This window comes from Aythya fuligula, chromosome 10 (genome assembly GCF_009819795.1).
Source record: "Aythya fuligula isolate bAytFul2 chromosome 10, bAytFul2.pri, whole genome shotgun sequence".
Classification (NCBI taxonomy): Eukaryota; Metazoa; Chordata; class Aves; order Anseriformes; family Anatidae; genus Aythya; species Aythya fuligula.
In genome coordinates, this window is record NC_045568.1 from 15,488,982 (window position 1) to 15,506,484 (window position 17,503).

The following is a 17,503-nucleotide window of genomic DNA, read 5'->3' on the forward strand; positions in this document are numbered from 1 at the left end:
ACCAAAACCAAATCAAAACATAAGGCGAAAAAACCCCTACAACTTTCAAAACCTCAAGCTGGGGAGAACAAAAGGCTTTGGGAAGCATTTCAGAGCTCGTGCCTTCCATTTGCTAAGCAACCTCCAGTTTTGTTCTCATCTAAGAACGAGCTGCTTTCTGAAAGATAAGGTGGTTCATGCAATAAAACATCCCGATGAGATTTCAGACATTTTTTTCTCCCGGCATTCAGCGATTGCTTTGGTTTCCTTCCTGATTTTAAAGCAGATCCAGTGCCACAGAAAGGCAGCCAAGTGTATAACGTGCACAGTGCCGCTATCATGTTGTCAGCGTGCAACATTACGCGAACCTGAAATGATGTTGTTAATCCAAATATGTTAATTGCTCATCTCCTTAATAATCAAAGTACAGGTTTCCTCCTGGCCTCCAGGCACACTTCATGAAATGGCTCCAAACTTTAGGAAATTATCTCAGCCCTTAAAATTAAGGCAAAGCGTGTTACAAAATGCCACGCAATGAATCAGCAACTGCTCGGTGCTCTTCTGCCCTTCCCGGCGACTCTGGAGCTCGGTGACACACGTCTGGGGGACACGAGATGCGGCACAGAAAGGCCGTGCTGCCACAGAAATGCAGGGCGACTGATGCAAAACTAACACTGACCCAAAAAGCAGATTTCCTGCATCTCTCCATTTGCTTACTCATTTCTAGAAGAGCATCAGTGCAAACGGAGTTAATGAAGGGTGGCTGAGGGGAAAACACTTGTGCCTCCAACGTCCTACAGATCAGAGTCAGCACTTTGCATGCCCCACACCAGCAAGAGCTGGAAATTCTGCAGGCAATGAAAATGTCCACATTCCAGCAATGCCAATTTTCCTTCGTTATCAAAATTGCAATATAATATAGGACAACGAAGCTGGTGAGGGGTCTGGAGAACAAGCCCTACGAGGAGCGGCTGAGGGAGCTGGGCTTGTTCAGCCTGGAGAAGAGGAGGCTCAGGGGCGACCTTATTGCTCTCTACAGGTACCTTAAAGGAGGCTGTAGCGAGGTGGGGGTTGGCCTGTTCTCCCACGTGCCTGGTGACAGGACGAGGGGGAATGGGCTTAAGTTGTGCCAGGGGAGTTTTAGGTTGGATATTAGGAAAAACTTCTTTACCGAAAGGGTTGTGAGGCATTGGAACAGGCTGCCCAGGGAAGTGGTGGAGTCACCATCCCTGGAGGTCTTTAAAAGACGTTTAGATGTAGAGCTTAGGGATATGGTTTAGTGGGGACTGTTAGCGTTAGGTCAGAGGTTGGACTAGGTGATCTCGGTGGTCTTTTGCAACCTAGACAATTCTGTGACTCTGTGATAAAGCTGTTGGTTTTTGGAGTCAGGTGCTCATAGGGAAGATCTGCATTGTTTGAAGTTTCTTAACCTTTGGGGTTTTGAAAAGGCAATTAATACGAATACTAGAGGCTTGGGATAAAAAGACAGAATAATACTTAGTATTTTTTGTATCTGGAATTTTGGGGCCTTAAATGAAGTGCTTGGGCTTACTGAGGTTGATATTTGAATTTGTCTCTTCCTATTTCAACTGGATGCCTTGCACTGAGAAACTCCAGCATGACCTGGTAAGGCTAATTAATTAGTTCCTGCAAATGCACTGTTTGTATGAACATTAGTAACGCACATCGAACTCTAAGGTGCCTCGACAAGCTACCAACAATTATCCTTTGTGGCTACAGGCATTTGTAGGCATTCAAGACCTTGCTGAAACCCTACTGCCTCCTGGAGTCTAATGGGGGCCTTGCCATGAACTTCAGTGACACCAAAACTTCATGGTTTTGGTAAACACAGTTGTCCCAAGCCTTGCAAATTCAGATCATCAAACCCAAACGGTTAATGTCACTAAGATTAACACCTGTAAAGCACTTTGAAGGAGAAAAAACACTGCATAATCCCCAAATATTACATTATTTATAAGACGACCTGATTTTAAATGTAAAGTTTGGCTTATTTTTATCACAAAGAAAAACAAGTTCCTGCTAGCTTGCTTTACAAAACCAATTACCAGTGATCAGTGTATAGTGCTGCATAACAATACGCTGCATTGCCCCAAAAAGGCACATCTAATGCTCCAGAGCTGTTCAGAGGAAAATTAACTTGCACAGTGCATCGAAATGCATGCATATAAGCAATCCTAATAAGGGCTATGAACTTCAAACTTATTATTAAAAATACCAGAATGTGTAACGTTTCCTTTATTTCATCTTTTCTTGACTTGAACTGATTTTTGTACCTGCTCCTTGATATACTGGTCCCTAATCAGAATAAGACTGTAAGAGAATGGTAAATGTGACATCAAAACTTGCTTTAAACTTGTTTTAAAGTCTCATCAGCTTTTTTTTTTTTGGCCTTGTTTGAATATAATTCTGTTAAACAGAGAGAAGAGAACAGCTAAGACTGACTCAGTAGCTTGGAAAAAAAGATGCATCTACTCCCAGTTAAAGGTTCTCCAAGCTCAGCTCCTCTCCTGCACCGCAACTCATGGAAACTAGGCAGCTTGTGTGGAAATTATATTAAACCTGATGTAGTGTTTACACAATGTGTTTGTTCTAGGATTATCTATTTTTTGAAAACAGAAAGATAACATAGCAAACTGTTTAAAAAATATTTCATTTTTTATGCATTCTGTAGACAAACTTAAAAACTTTACTTATCTGATTTCCTTCCACAAAGGCAAATCTATTTAAAGGAAATAGTAACAAAATTAAACAACGGAAAGTGATCGATAGCAGATTTTTAAATGCCAAGTAAGTTCCCAATTAAATCAGGAAATACTAAGTCTGGAGTCATAAAGCAATGGCCCTGACATTACAAAAAGGAAAAAAAAATAGAAAAATAAATCTTGGCATATGTACATATATTTCTTTAAACATGCTGCAATTCTCATTTTTAACATAATTTACTAAATAAATACGTGCACCTGTGAGCTATCAAAAAAAAAATACATCCCCACCTGTTACTTCTGGATGGTGTTAGTAGCACTACAGTATCAGGCATTTTACAGTGTGCGTGTCAAAATAACCTGCACAGAGTGACAAACTGCTGAGAGCCAACAGGCGTGATCAGAGACACCTGAGCAGAAGGCACTGGGAGCACTGGGAGCTGGTGGTGGTTGACAGAAGGGAAGGAGGCTGAGGCAAGAAAGAATTGAGAAGACTTGAAATGGGGTTTTCAGAAGCGTAGAGGTGAGTTGAGCACACCGTATGGCAGAGAGGAGTTAGGTCTGCTCCTGCTTCTGGTGAGGGAAGATACCACAATGTGGTGGGCTAAGGGGTAGAACGAGAAACCCACCGCCAGGGAGGGCTGCAGGATGATCCTTACTGGCAGCTCCGAGCTCAGAGAGGTGGATTTTCATGGGGGTGCCTGCGGATCCAAGCGTGGGACAAAGACCCCAGTATAATGCTCTGCTCCCTCTGTGCTGAGAACTGAAAACACTGCTGGAAACCCTGAACTTTTCTTCCCTTTCCAGAAGCTTTGGCACAGGCTAACACGCTCTGTGGCAACGGTCATCCAATTCCCAGGTTGTGATTTTGTCCTAAAAGCAGTTTGGACTCACTTTTCCTCTCCTTCAGCAGCTGCTAAGGCAGTTTGAGATTTTCTGGCAGCTAGATGCAGGAGTGGCATGACTTTCAGCTCGCTCTTCACTGCAAGCCTAAAGGGCAAACAGAAGTGAGTGGCTTGTTCAAAAGAGTTCAAGCCTCTACTGAATAGCTGATTGCAACTCTAATTACCATGGTTTTGCATCATTAGGGATAGCAACTGAAAAGGAGCTCTAATTCCAACACTGTGAGATTAGACTTTTTTTTTTTTTTTGGCTCTTACCACTCAATGATTGCTTTCCAACACTTTTGGTAGGGACAGGAAGGTGAAGTTCCCTTTCTGTGGGTGTAGAGGGATCTCAATAAACAAGGACAAAGACAACATTTTCACTTATAAAATTCAGACAGATAGGGGTTTGTGGTGGGGGAAGAAAAAAGGGAGGAGATGTCCTCTGAACCCAGCAGTGGTAATGGATCTCACTTGGTTTGGGTTCTTGTGCTCAGTGTCGCTGTAACTTACACCCAAGCATTGCAGCTTGACACTCCAGATCTCAAAGAGCAATCTGATTTCAATCACGCTGTTATAATGTGCGTGCAATTATAAGTTGTTACGATATATTGTTTGTAAAGCTTTCCCACCGTGTCTAAAGGATCTTCTAACTCTCTCTGCCCTGGCTGGGGGGAACTTGAAGCTGTAGCCAGCAGCACAATGAAAAAGATGAAAATCTTTATATTATTATATTACATTTCAAGGGCCTAAACACAAGATAAATAGGGAGAGAAAAAAAAAAAAGTCCTTCCATTTTAGGCTACTGAAAGACCCTTCGAGTCCAGAGCAGTTGAGTCCAGCACTCATTTTTGGCACAAGAGGAAGGAGTTAACTCCTCTCCATGGGAAGTGGTGGAGGTTAATTAGCCTCACACGCCAAGAGTATCTCTGGAACAGCAAGGGAGGCTTCATATAGCTAAGCAGACTTAATAGGTTTATTGCTTTCAAGCTCTGTAATTTCGTTCCGTTGCTACAAACCTCTCCTGTAGTTATATGTATCGCAAGGACATTCTTAAGGCTGAGTCAAGGAGCAAACTAGCAGGGTTATCCAGCGCAGGCCTCCCCACTCCTTTCTGCCTCATCTCTCCCCACAACCATCTTCCATTTAATTGAACCCGAAATTGAGATTTCATCACTGACTGCTTTTACATGGAGGTTAGCACTCAGGTGCCCACTGATGGCATTTACACAGGTCGATGCTGCTCAGTCTCCCCTTCCCACAAAACACACATGGTTCTGAAACTCCAACATCTGTACCATTTATGTCTCCAAAGACTGATTTCCGTTCCCTGCTTTAATTTGAATTTGGCACTAGGGAAACTGCACTGATCTGCACGTGACATGTGAGTGACATCTCAACTGCATGCTTTTACTTTGATCTCCAGTGAAGTGGGAACACACCTTTGAGGGGATTACACAGATCAGGCTCAAGGTTTATGCTACTTTCAGCCTTCTGGTCAATAAAGATGCCAGCGAGCACCAACTGTGAATGCTTGGAGAGGAAACTGTCCAGTCAAACCTGCATGCAAACTGCTCAGCCTAAGTCTTGTAACCCAACCCGAAGCAGTCACAGTATTGTTGGATGATTTGTACTGAAGACTAACCTAAAATTGAAACAAAACAAAACAAAACAACAAAAAAACACCAAAACCCCTCTTTAACCTGAGGTTATTTGCAAAATACATAAGTAAAACATGCAGCTACTTTCACTGAAACAACTGTTATTTCTTATCGACCCAGATAAATACAGCCCAGTAGTTTTTGCAGAATAACTTCTGAAACAGCTCCCTACCTGTTCTAGCACAGACAGCTCCCTGGAACAGAAGTCACTTGGGAAGCAGGGAAATTATTCTGACAAAATGTTGCTTTTATTATAAATGGAGTCTATGCAGAATGGTGAGGTATTTGAGAATTGCTGATTTCAGTCAATTACTCTGCGTTGACAAGATTTCAATGAAAAATGGATTTCAAGTGGCAAACATTCCCTTTTTGGGGGGGAAAAGTACTTTGTTTACTTGGTAGGTTCAATGTTTAAATAACCTTTTTCAGTTACAAATACTCAAAATAAAGATGTGCCTTTTGTGGCCGTGTTAACAATAATTCTTCAAAATAAATGAGATGTGCAGTGGCACTGTGCATCGCAGGGACAAAAACATCTCCTTAATTCTGCATTTTGTAACCAATAGCGCTGGCAGCTTTATGTATTCAGGCCTTGAATGGCCCTCCTGTGCTGTCAAGCATCTCTTCCTCCGGTGCAAACACCGTGTCGTAACCCCTTCAAACCTGCTGAGCTTCACCTTCAGCCAGCAAAGGCTTCCTGCCTCCTCCGGTCGGACTTGCAGTCTCTGATGGGTTGGCACTTTCTTCTTATTACCACTTTAAATTACTCATGGCCAAACAATACCCATTTGCTCCTCAGCTAAGATCTCTTTGGTTTAAGAATCTTCTATCTCTCCTGCATAATAGCTACAGACAATAATTTTCCCCCCTCTGTCCCTTCATTTTGCTAAGCAAAGGCAGATTTTCAATCTGCTCTCAGGTACAGCCCAATCGGCCACCCTGCCCCTGCCTCTGCTCTGAGTTCACCCTTCTTCAACCCCTCAAATGTTGATGTCCAGACTGTGAGATAGACTTATGGAGTTTTTTCCAGCACTGTGTAGGGATGAAATAGGAAAACACTAGCAAGAATATAATCACGCCCTAGGGAAGGGAGGAGAAAGGGGAAAATAAACTGAAAACAGAACATAGGTAAGGCAAGTCTTCCATGGGGCCTCTCAAAAGCAAAAAAATGACATGACATCATCCCTCTCTTAATTTACTTATCCCCCCCCAAATCTCAGACGAGTCCCTCAAATGATTTTCAGATGCCACGTGAGCAGCTGAGCATGCAGAGGGGGCACTGCAGCTCCATCCTCCCTGAAGCCATCCCTGTGTTCCTCCCTCGGAGCACCTGCAGGACTCGCCCGCTCCCCCAAGGCAGGAAATATTACAGGAAATATTTCCCAGGCTGCTCTCGGCGGCTGCGGGTTTGCATTTTAACAATTAAACCTTGTTGTAGGGAGCGCATGAGCAGCTTGGAGCAGGCAGAGCTTTTGCTGTATATTACCCGTCTTTTGCTGATATTTTTCTGCCTGATTAGTAATCACTTCTGACAAATCCTTTCGTCGGCTCTGAGCACCAGACGTAGTGTTACAGGGATGCTTCGTGCACAGCCTTGCTGCATGCAAATGCTAGGCTAATGCAAGGATGCCTGGCAGCATCTGAGCACTTTCTTCACTGGACACCAGAGGGAGGAGGAGGAAAGGACAACTGACTGAAGCTAAAGAACAGCTTCAGGAGCCCTGAATCAGGCACAGGAGCCAACAACATTTCTGTATCTGGATCACAACAAACAGCAGCACGTTGTCTGGGGATGGTACTTCTGCGAAAAGACTTGGCAGAGGTAACACAAGGCAAAATTTCTGGAGAGAGGACCCAAGTGCAGCAGCACTGAGCATTGAGTATGTTTTAGCCACCTCCATCTCGAGCTTTTAACAAACCCGACTGGTTCTGATGGTGGGCTGCTACTGCTGAGTGTATTCTGCTGGGCTTTGGTGCCACAACCTCCATGCCCTTCAGTCCAGTTTTCTTCTGGGGAGGGAGAAAACCGCATTTCAACAACTAACTGGATCCAGGGCCACCATGGTTTCAGAGTCCTGTATCATGAGAGCATGAAATTTGGAGCTGCAAGTGCTCTGCACCAAGAGAGAAATGTCAGGACCTTGAGGAAGGGGGAGAGCAAGCTCAAGGAGATTGATACGGCACCTATGTGGGAAGGGGACAGTGAATGTTCAACATGTGTTTAGTGTCTCAATTCAATAAAAAATATATGAGATTCAGCAAGATTACCAGGGAACTATTTACTATCCTATTAAAACTCTGCTTTTATTTCCTCATCAAACCTTTTCATTATGCCTTCAAGGCACAAGGAGAATTATTAAATGTCAGCCACAATTCAAATAATTAATGTATGGTGGTACCAGATATATATGTGCTCTCAAGGAGGATTAATAATAGCTGCTATCTTTCTTCCAACCATATTTTTTCCAAAATACATATATTAATCATGAGACTGCGGTCCATTTTTTAAACCTATCTGGTATTGAAAGTCTCTAAGGAATCCACACCTCGAAAATTGCAGAACTCTTAATATATTCTATTCTGTACTTTTTAATTTACTACCAAAATACAAAAATACAGTAGGCACTTGCAAAGGAAGGAGTATATGAAAGGCACTGCTTTCTCCGGGATTGCTATTAATTGCAGAGTCGGTGCCCTCCATTCCTTGAAAGGACTTCAAAAACAAACCAGAGGTGCAAATTCAGAAAGCAGCATGCCTCTATTAAATGGACTGGCCTTGGTTGCCAACTGACTACAACCTAAACACTTTGGGAGGGTTTTAGAGAAGTGTTTTCATACCCAACACTCCCCCCAGGGCTGCCTGGGGCTGTGTTCAGCACCTGCCTCACAGCTTACCTCTGTCCCTGCAGTGTGCCCACATTGTCTGTGGAAAGCACTGTATGGGACAGGGAGCACAGTGGGGCCGTGGCTTTGCCCCCGTCAGGGCCACAGGGCCAGCATCAGGCTGATCCCTCCTCACAGCAGAGAGCAGAGGCACAGGGGAGAGCTGACCCCTCTGGTCTCGGTTTTGTGCTGGGCAGCTGACCTGGACGTCCCCTGCAAGCTCCACACTCCTTCTCCCTGTAAATTTAATCTGCCAATTATAAGCATACTACGTGAGGTGGGGTGTGCTGCTTTACCCTTACTCTGTCAGTGGCAGAGTGATCCTGCAGACGGCCGGATCCCACTAGCAGGTTACCCTGCATGCCCACGCCTGGCATTTTTGTACCAGGACTCTTATTTTGGACTCTTTTTGTACTTGCTGGTGCCCTCTCAGCAACGCAAGCAAAAATGAGCTCAGCTCCCAGTTGCCAACAAATAAATATGGCAAGAAGAAATGTTTCAATCACTCGCAACTTGGAGAAGTTTAACTTCTCTGCCTCCAACCCCAACTGTACCCCAGTGAAAAATCATTTCCATAGTGAAAAGTCCACAGGTATCTGGCTTCAGACACTGCAAATCACAGAACATATTACAAGCTTCTTTCATCCCTTAAAACAGCTCAAGAAACGTCCTTATTCTTTAAATGAATAAAGTTTTATGAGCAGATTGAGGTTTGTAATGTAAGTAAAGGTGTAGCCATACCACCCTCTTGCCCCCTACCAGACGCCGTGTGTAGTGCAAGTGCGCACAGAAACTAATGCACATTGCCCTCAGAGCAGCATCAAAACCCAAATAATTTTAACCATCTATGTGACCTAACAACTGCCAACATGCAGCAGATCCTACACCTCAGGCCACAAAGCATTTCAGCAGAGAGTTTTAAGAGAGCAGGTCTTTCGTGACACGTGCTTTTTTTGATAAATTTCAAAAAGCGGTTTCAAAAACGTACCTCCTCGCTGCACCAGCAACGTGACTTCGCTTCCCTTGGGACATTCAATCAGCATATCCACCACCTGGTTGTGCGTGAGGCTCTGCACATTCTTCTTGTTCACTTCGACTATGAGATCGCCCTCCTTCAGGCCGCGGCACCGCGGGCTGTCCACGATTTGTTTCACTCTTTGGCCGCCCCCGCCGGGACTGTCTGCTATAGTAAAGCCAAAGCCCATGGGCCCTTTCACTATATGCACAGTTATCAGTTCAGGCTGCGTTGCTATCGAGGACGCCAAAGAGACCGTGTCATTGGGGTAGCCGTGGGGTCCGTTGGAGGAGACCTCAGCCGGGCTGCTGGGCCTTGCCTCCTTTGTGCCGTTTACTTTCCCTGTTTTACTGCTGTGGCTAGCCGGGGAGTCGTAGTTTTCCTGCCCGTTCACAATGATCGGCTCTTTGTCCAAAATTGCCACGGACGTCACCAGGCTCGTGTTGGGGTCGTCAGGGTCAAAAGGCAGGGGGTAGCCTCGGCACAGTTCCAGGTCCACGCTGGCACCGATGGGGATGGACTGGAAGATTTTCACGACTTGAGCGTGAGTGTGCCCCAGCACACAGGTGTCGTTCACGCTGACTATGACGTCCCCTGCAGAGGACACAGACAGATAGACAAATGCGTACAGCTGCTTCACGTTTGTGCAGGAACCTGAGAAATGGAGCCTGCGAGCTGTGATCCGCAGCACCCACAGGTACCACTCTCAGGTGAAGAGCAGCACCCAAATACTTTGCAAGGAAAAGGAGCAGTCACATTTGGGCAAGTAAGAATTATCTGCACATAACGGACTCACTGCTAAAGCCTTCAAGTACATAAATGTTTTTGAAATGGAAAGTTGAATTTGGCTCATGCAAAAATTAATAAATTCAAGCGACAATATATAGCCCATTTAGCAATTATTGTGAAGCCCCAGCTCTCACTGTTACACCCTGTGCTACGCTGACATATGATAGAAGCAAAACTGAGAGCGTATGAGAGCTGTAACAGAAGGCTCAAATACCAACTGCTCAAAAAGCATGTCTCAAGCATACTTTAGCCTGACATCTAGGTATGATTCACTTCTTTACGGCTGTGGCTGCAAGACAGGGATCTTTAGCATGTGATGCGCAGGTGGGCACTCCTCTGCCCATATCCTGCGAGAAGCTGGGAGAAGGGGTGCATGCCATGGCAGATAAATACAACGTGCAGTAATACAACCCTACACAAACACCACAGATTTAGAGCATATCCCTCAACGCATCCCGCTTCCTTGCTTGCTAATTGGAAAGCTGAATGCCCTTCCCCCAAAACAAGGTGAGGACTAGAGGTCGTTAAGAATTGCACATAAAAACATCTGAAAAAACATAAATCAAAGTGGTGGTGGAGATTTGATTTAAAGTACCTGTTTCCATTTTGCCATCCAGGGCTGCGGGGCCGTCGAGCACCAAACTTTTGATCTGCAGAAATTCATCTGGCTCATCTCCTCCGACGACAGTGAAGCCAAACCCCCTGCTGCTTTTCCTTAGCTTAGTGTGGATGAACTTCCCTTTCAACTCCGAGGGGTTTCTCGTAAAAAAAGGTTTTCCTGTGTAGGAAGTTTGGAAAATCTATGAACAGGCAGGCAAGAGCATTTGATCTGTGTTTCCTCTGTCCCTCACCGTTCTAACAAGTGCACAGACACAGCGGTGAGCCTGGCTGGGACCGAGTTTGGCTCTGCTGTCCTGGCACCTCATTGCACTCCACCTGTTTCCCTGGGACCAATCATGCAGTAAAAGGAACGAGCAAAAACCTCCTATTACCAGCTGCTTTGTTAGCTGTGCTTGTGCATACCAAAGACCTGAGGCTACACAGGGGGGAAAGCTCTTTTTTGGGGGGAATAGAATATATTAAAGCTGGCAATGCTGGCATAGATACATGTCTTATCTCTGTCCTGATGTGGTGACATCCATCCCAGTAAGGATGGGAGGCGGGCAGCACAGCTGCCCCCTACAAAAAAATCTGTAGTAAGAATCTCTGCAGAGATTAGTACCATTTTTTTCCTCTCCCCTTGGCCTTCTCCCAACCCACCAAGCAAAAAGCAGCTTCTGAGCAGCGGCCAGACACTGCTCAACCCTGCCCACCCCACCATTGCTGTCGCCCTACGACCTCTGCTGCCAGGGCAGGGAGGTGCTGCTGCTCTTCAGACACTGCTGGATGTCTGACTCTTCTTTCTGCTCCTTGTCTGTTGCAGATGAAGCACTGCTGTTGTGAGGTGCGGATCAAAGAGTCCCTGGGATTGGGGTGGCTGTGCCGGAGGCTGCTAAAGCTCTCTGGGAGCACGGTTAAGAGAGAACAAGGCGCTCCAAAACCAAACGCGCATCCTCGCCGAGCATGTCGCACAGCCTTGGAGAAGGAGTCAGAGCTGCTGTACCTCACAGAGCCAACACCAAACACCTTTGCACTTTTAATTGTTTTTAATGCTTAGAGGGGAAGCGACTGTGCCACTAAGCCCTCTGGTGACAGCTCCGGGAGCAGCAGCGTGAGGTGCAGCCAGGAGGGCTGGCACACGCTCAAAAAACCTCGGCGGCACCGCCGTGGGCCTCTGCTCAGAAAGCAGACCTTGAGGGAGGCTTGTAAGCCTTTGACTTGGGGAGGGGGGGATAAAAATGTTCATTTGAAGATTATTCATGAGGGGGAAGTGCGAGGATTTGCACTCTTCTGCCTTTGAAGGGTAGCGCAGAAATCCCGCGCACCGTGGGCAGGCCCCAAGGTGCAGAGAAGCGCCTTGATCGCTGAGTGCAGCCCAGCCCCGCCGGTAACAACACAGCTGAGAGGCAGCACGTAGCAGGGCTTGGTCCTCTGCTAATTTCTGGTTCAAAAGCTGAACAGAACAGGCAGAGCGTGCCAGCTTCTGCCTACAAACACAGCGTGAACTCGCCCTGTAGTAACAGCGGGTGGTAGCACCACAGGCTATGTCCCACCTACAGCATTTGGGAAGGGCTCATGTTTTAAGGGAGTGCATCCACAAAATCCCAGCTGGAAGAGCAGGGCCAGAGGCACAGGGAGGGTTTCTTGTGCCCACATCCCCACCAGCAGTGCCACCGGTGGGAGGTGGAAACCCCTGGGCACAGGGCAGGAGGACAGGGAGCTGGAAAGAGCTGCTGTGAAAGGGGGAGCGAGAGAAGGAGGAGCAGCACTGAGAAAGAAAGAGGAAGGAATGGAAGAGAGAGAGCCATCAGTGGGTATCAGGGCACATCACTCAGAGTGGTGCTGAGACACGCTAACGCTTTCCTGGAGTGTTGCTGTAAGATTTCGGTGGATGGCAGTCAGGAGCGGGTAGAGAGCTGAGTGAGGCTCCTAACAGGTCCTTTGCTTTGTCATGCACGGATGCTTGGGCAGCCCTTGCTCCTTCCTGACAGTGTGAAAGGCAGATGTGGCATTTGGAGATGTCTCCTAAAACAGGACCAGCTGTTTGGGGGCACTCTGATGAGATAACGAACACCAGATGCCTGGTGGGCAGGGCACTGCCCCCAGACCTCCCGTGTTTTTCCTTGCTGCCAGTCTGGACTACCCTACCACACTCTAACACCCCTTGGGAATGTGCTGGGGGGGTTGGATACTGTCAAATTGGGCACATCTTTTTCAGAAGGTCAGATCTACTGCCACCTGTACAGAGAGCACGTCCTGGCTCTTCATGGCAGAAAAGGCACCCCGGGATGCCACCACACCTGCCGGACTTGTCTTCAGAGACCACAGCTGACCTGCAGGGCTAGAGAGTTATTTCCCAGCTCCTGGGGCCTGCCTCAATGACATGCTTCTGTGTCCCCCTCTCTCACCTTCCTCATCCTCTGGTTCCTGCACACCAGGGCAATGCTGCACACACGCAATGCGATTTAGATGTCACTAAAGATGCAGCTTACTTACAACCACTTGTAACCACAGAGCACTTGTACTGCAACAGGTACAAGTGAAATTCTGCCCTTGCTGGCAACCTGATCTAGCAACGTTTCTGCTCATGCTGCGAGTCCAAGAATGATTCCTGTCCTGTCTGGCAAGGTTTTTAAGACAAGCCACTGGTCTGTGAGGAGCTGGCCATACACAGACCACCAACACTAATAAAAAGGGCTATCATACCCTACAGTGCTTGTACACATTTAATTCAACTTCAAAGTAGGTCCACAGTGTTTGGACCTAATATCACTCCCTCCCAGCTCCTACCCCTTTCACATTAAAGGCATTCAAACTTAAATTTTCATGTGGATGTCTGTGTCTTTGTCATATTAAAATATGGTAAGCTTTTATGTTGATTTTGGGAGGGAAGGTTGCCCTGTATAAACAGAAAAAAAAAAGTTTGCTCTTGATCTTACTATAAGAGCCACACTCTAAACTCAGCAGTGTTTAGAAGAAATAAAAGCCTAATCCTTGCTTACCCATACAGCTCTGTAGAACAAGTTCTCCTCCCATTTGAACTTGCATCCACCAGCAGCAGTTGCTGTTAAAACCCACTGATGTAACTCATGTTTTCATGCCTTTTTAAAGACTTGGAACACTACATGGGAGAACAGTCACAATCCTTTTTTCATGCAGGTAATCTCATTTGCCTCTTGCATTTGGCAACAGATGTCGTCTTGAAACAACTAGTCTCAAAGTCTAAGGTAATTCAGATGAGCAGGCACGTACCCTGGTGTATGACACTAGTAATGGAGATATTCCCTTTACTGTGGCTGAGGGAATTTAATTTGCGTGAAAAAAAACTTGTTGCACTTTTACAACTGGTTCAACAAGGTTGTTACCTTGCACTGGTGCTTCCCGAACTGCCTCTTGGTTGTTTGAAACATGGTTTGGAGCAGCGGGTGGTGGGAGAGATGGACACTCCTCTGTCCATTCTGGAGGGGGCAGAGAGGCAAATGTTACTTGTTTCACATCAGCACTACGAGTTCGTGCATGTACACACACTGGGAGTGTAAGGTTTGAGCACAGGAAACATGAGAAGCATGGCAAGAGTTGAAAGAGTCATGGAAAGAAGAAATAAAATGAATGGGATGTTCAAAAACCTGTTCTGGAGGTCTCTGTGTCCAGGTCAACTGCTGGGACACCCTACCTCACACTCATACTTAGGATGTCATTTGCATCTAGGTGGTCTCAGTATCTATATTAAATCTGTTCCTCACAGCCCACATCTGTTCACCCTGACTGTTAAGTAGAAGGGATGATGTTGTTGCAAATGGGGCTGCAGAAGGAATGCTGAGGCCTAAATCATCCCAATTATCTCCCCGCTTTGACAGGAGCCGTTGTTGAATGAGGGGTGGGAAAGCTATAGAGGTACCAAGACAAACCCACAGGCATCTCACTGCATTTGAGCTGCTTTCTTTTTTTTAAAAAAAAAAAAAAAAAAAGAAAACTAAAACAAAAAAAAAAAAAGGAAAAAAGTGAAAAAGCATTTTGAAATCACAAAATTACTTCAGATGCTAGAGCTTGACAACATCCAACATCTTTGGGTCAAGAACTCCCCCATGCTGAAAGGCTTCTCTAGTGTAGATGTAAAATGCCCACTCCTCATCTCCTTCAGTAGACTACAAGTCCCAGTGCAGACTGGAACAACACCAGCTATAGTGAACAACTTGATACAGCAGATGAAAGAGAAAAACGTGTGCTTTCATTATTTCTCGGAAGCCTAGAAACTTCCCAGAAATAAAGGCCATTAAAAAAAACCTCTCCCCATTACAGGGCTGAAAGCTAGGACATTTAAGTGGTTAGATGGTTTAGATTTTCTTCATCTTATGTGAAGGGCATTTGCAACTTTTCTACACACGTCATTTTGCCTCTTAAAAGCTCTAAGGCCACAAAACGAAGGACAAAAACACTGGCACGGTGCTGCCAAAGTGAGGGAAGGCACATTCCCCCATGAAAACCCCAACCACCAAGCCCTCAGCGGTGCCAACCTTCGGGTGGCTGTTGCTGTTGCTCAAGCTGTTTCTTCCTCTTCGCTTCAAGAACTGGGTTTTCATATTGTGTCTTCCGGTTGATGTGGCTGGGGAAGAAAGAGAGCAAAGAATTAGGAAATCCTTTATGTGACAAGCAGGCATGACGGTCAGGTATTAAACTTCTCTGAGGAAAGGAGTCAAACTCTGAATGATACGAACAGCAGCAATGCTCACAAAGTTGTGCCAAAAAGCATATTTAAGAAAACAAGTGGATTCCAGTCTTGATATGATGCACTGTCTAATTCCTTCAAATACACTAAAATAATGATCTATTCTGTAAAATAGTGAGATTAAAGCACAAAAGGTGCCCTTGCCTGATTGTATTTTAAAGGACAGGCCTATGTTATCCCCACTTTAATCTGATTCCCGGAGGTGCAGTCATTCCCTGGCTCACTGAAGTTAAAAAAAAGAAAAAACAAACACAAACCCAATACCTGCTAACATCTGCCAGCTATCTGATCAATGCACACTATTAATAGAGTGTCTTAAAAATATCTGCCAGGATGCAGGCTATGGGCTGAAAAGCTGAGCTCTGAACGGATCAAAATATTCAGAATTGGCCACCAGCAAACACTCCCTGTTGAAACCAGCATTTGGTGAAACACCAGCTGCTCTCCTTCAAGGGCCATTAGGGTGCTTTTGACCCTTACAAAGTGTTTAGAGCTAATACTTCTTACCAATTTCAAGAAGAAAAAAAAAAAACACAACAGAAGAGTAAAAGTTTTTCCATCACTACAGTTCCCACTGCCAGGGGACTGGTAGAGTTAATTGTATTTGCTTAATGCCCATCTTTGTGTCCAAGGCAAAGTTTACATTTCAGGACTTTTTTTATTTTACAGTCTCTTATCCCACAAGTCTTTATTAAAAAGCAAACACATTTTCAAGTAATTATGATACAAGCACTGTAGAGTGCTGTTCAGAATTTTTCTGCTAAAGAGCAATATTTAACCAAACAAAGAAGCAGGTAAAATCTAGGTCGTGAGTTTTGTAAAAGGTTTCCAATTTCAAGATAGCTCCAGAAACTTAAGAATAATTATAAGGATTTCAAAAAATGCTACAATTTAAACTTTTTCATCTTAAAGTTGTTTCTCAAAAAACTATTAATCAATAACAGAGGAGTGCCTGAATTGGAAGGGACAGAGACAAATGCTCAAATAACGAGTATCTTGCTAGCTTATAGATAGTAAGTAAAATAAACTTACGTCTCATTGCTGTTACTTTTCTATTTAATTACAGCAGTAAGGAGTGCCACAGAACTACCAGGCACGTATATATAAAGTGACAGGAAAAAAGGCTGGAAAGACCTCTTGGCACGGCATTTAATAGCCGAAAAATATTCTCGATGTCTTTGGTAAATAAATGTCAAGGCTTAATTACACAGTTTGCTAACCTTGTTTCCCTAGGCACAGATGGTGGGGTCAGAACTGAGCCAAAGCAGACAGAAATTGTACTCCGTGTCTATTCTGAGGGCTATCGTAAGCCACCCTGGTAGACAGGAGCATACACATAATTAAAAATTCATTTTATGGGGTCAATGATGAAACAAAACTCAGCTCTCCAGTTTCCCAAGGGAAGCGGTCTGTCATCTAGATGGAGAAGAAGCTGTTCTAATTCCGGAGAGCGTCGCCCCGATCCCATGACTCTAGTCACAGCAATGCAGCCCCATGCAAGAACCACTGCCGTGGCTGGGCAGCCACACAGGCTCCTCCATTCCTCCTCGGGAGCCACTTGAGGGGAATGGGGCAGCCTGGTTTACCTGCTGGTATTGTGAGCAGAGTGCTGGATGAAGGGGATTGAGCTCAGCTGACTGCACGCTTGTTAGTGCTCTATGGATGAAGGCATTTTGGGTGGTGCTGGGGCTCCTGCATGCCCTGCCCCTTGGGTGCTCCTGCCTCCCCTGAGCAGGGTGCTGAGCAGAGCCCACCCGAGGATGGGGAACACAAGGCAGAGGAAAGCCTTCCTCCGCCCACCAGCCACCCCAGCCCCAGACAGCAGCACTTACTCTACATAGTAGACACCATATACGGGATCCTCAATTTTCTCCCAACCAGCAGGCAACTCTGGAAATAGAAAAAGCATTACTGAAGCCTCCATTGCAGGATCTTTTTCTGGCAGGTACCTGCTCTTGTTCAGCATACACACTCAGCAGCAGCTCAGATATTGCTTCAGACGCTTTCCAGAACGATCAGAGCATTCTTTAAAGGCTGGCGTATCGCGGCACTGACATCTCAACCTGCCCCATCGGTGCCATGTTAGCATGGGAAGATGCCCTAGCCAGTCAATTTTAGATTTGTTTTTCGCATCAAATGAACAAATGATCAATAAATTTCCTTTCTGGGAGTGCCTCAAGTACCCTCCTGGCTTGACCATCACGGGCAGAGTGGTCCTGGGTGGAGGCACTGCAGCAGAAATG

General features: G+C 45.6%; 1 protein-coding gene across 11 annotated transcripts in view; it reads right to left on the minus strand.

Annotated features, from left to right (window-relative positions):
* Positions 1-17,503, minus strand: part of MAGI1 (membrane associated guanylate kinase, WW and PDZ domain containing 1) — a 314,918-nt gene that overhangs the window by 42,694 nt on the left and 254,721 nt on the right. For 7 of the 11 annotated variants that reach the window (XM_032193824.1, XM_032193821.1, XM_032193823.1 and 4 more), the window contains exons 8-12: positions 17,093-17,150; positions 15,049-15,137; positions 13,900-13,992; positions 10,530-10,712; positions 9,119-9,739 (exon numbers count right to left, since the gene is read on the minus strand). In XM_032193824.1, coding sequence (XP_032049715.1) covers positions 9,119-9,739; positions 10,530-10,712; positions 13,900-13,992; positions 15,049-15,137; positions 17,093-17,150 — 1,044 coding nt within the window. The remainder of the gene's footprint in view (positions 1-9,118; positions 9,740-10,529; positions 10,713-13,899; positions 13,993-15,048; positions 15,138-17,092; positions 17,151-17,503) is intronic. The other 4 variants (XM_032193828.1, XM_032193827.1, XM_032193826.1 and 1 more) reach the window with 1 other exon arrangement.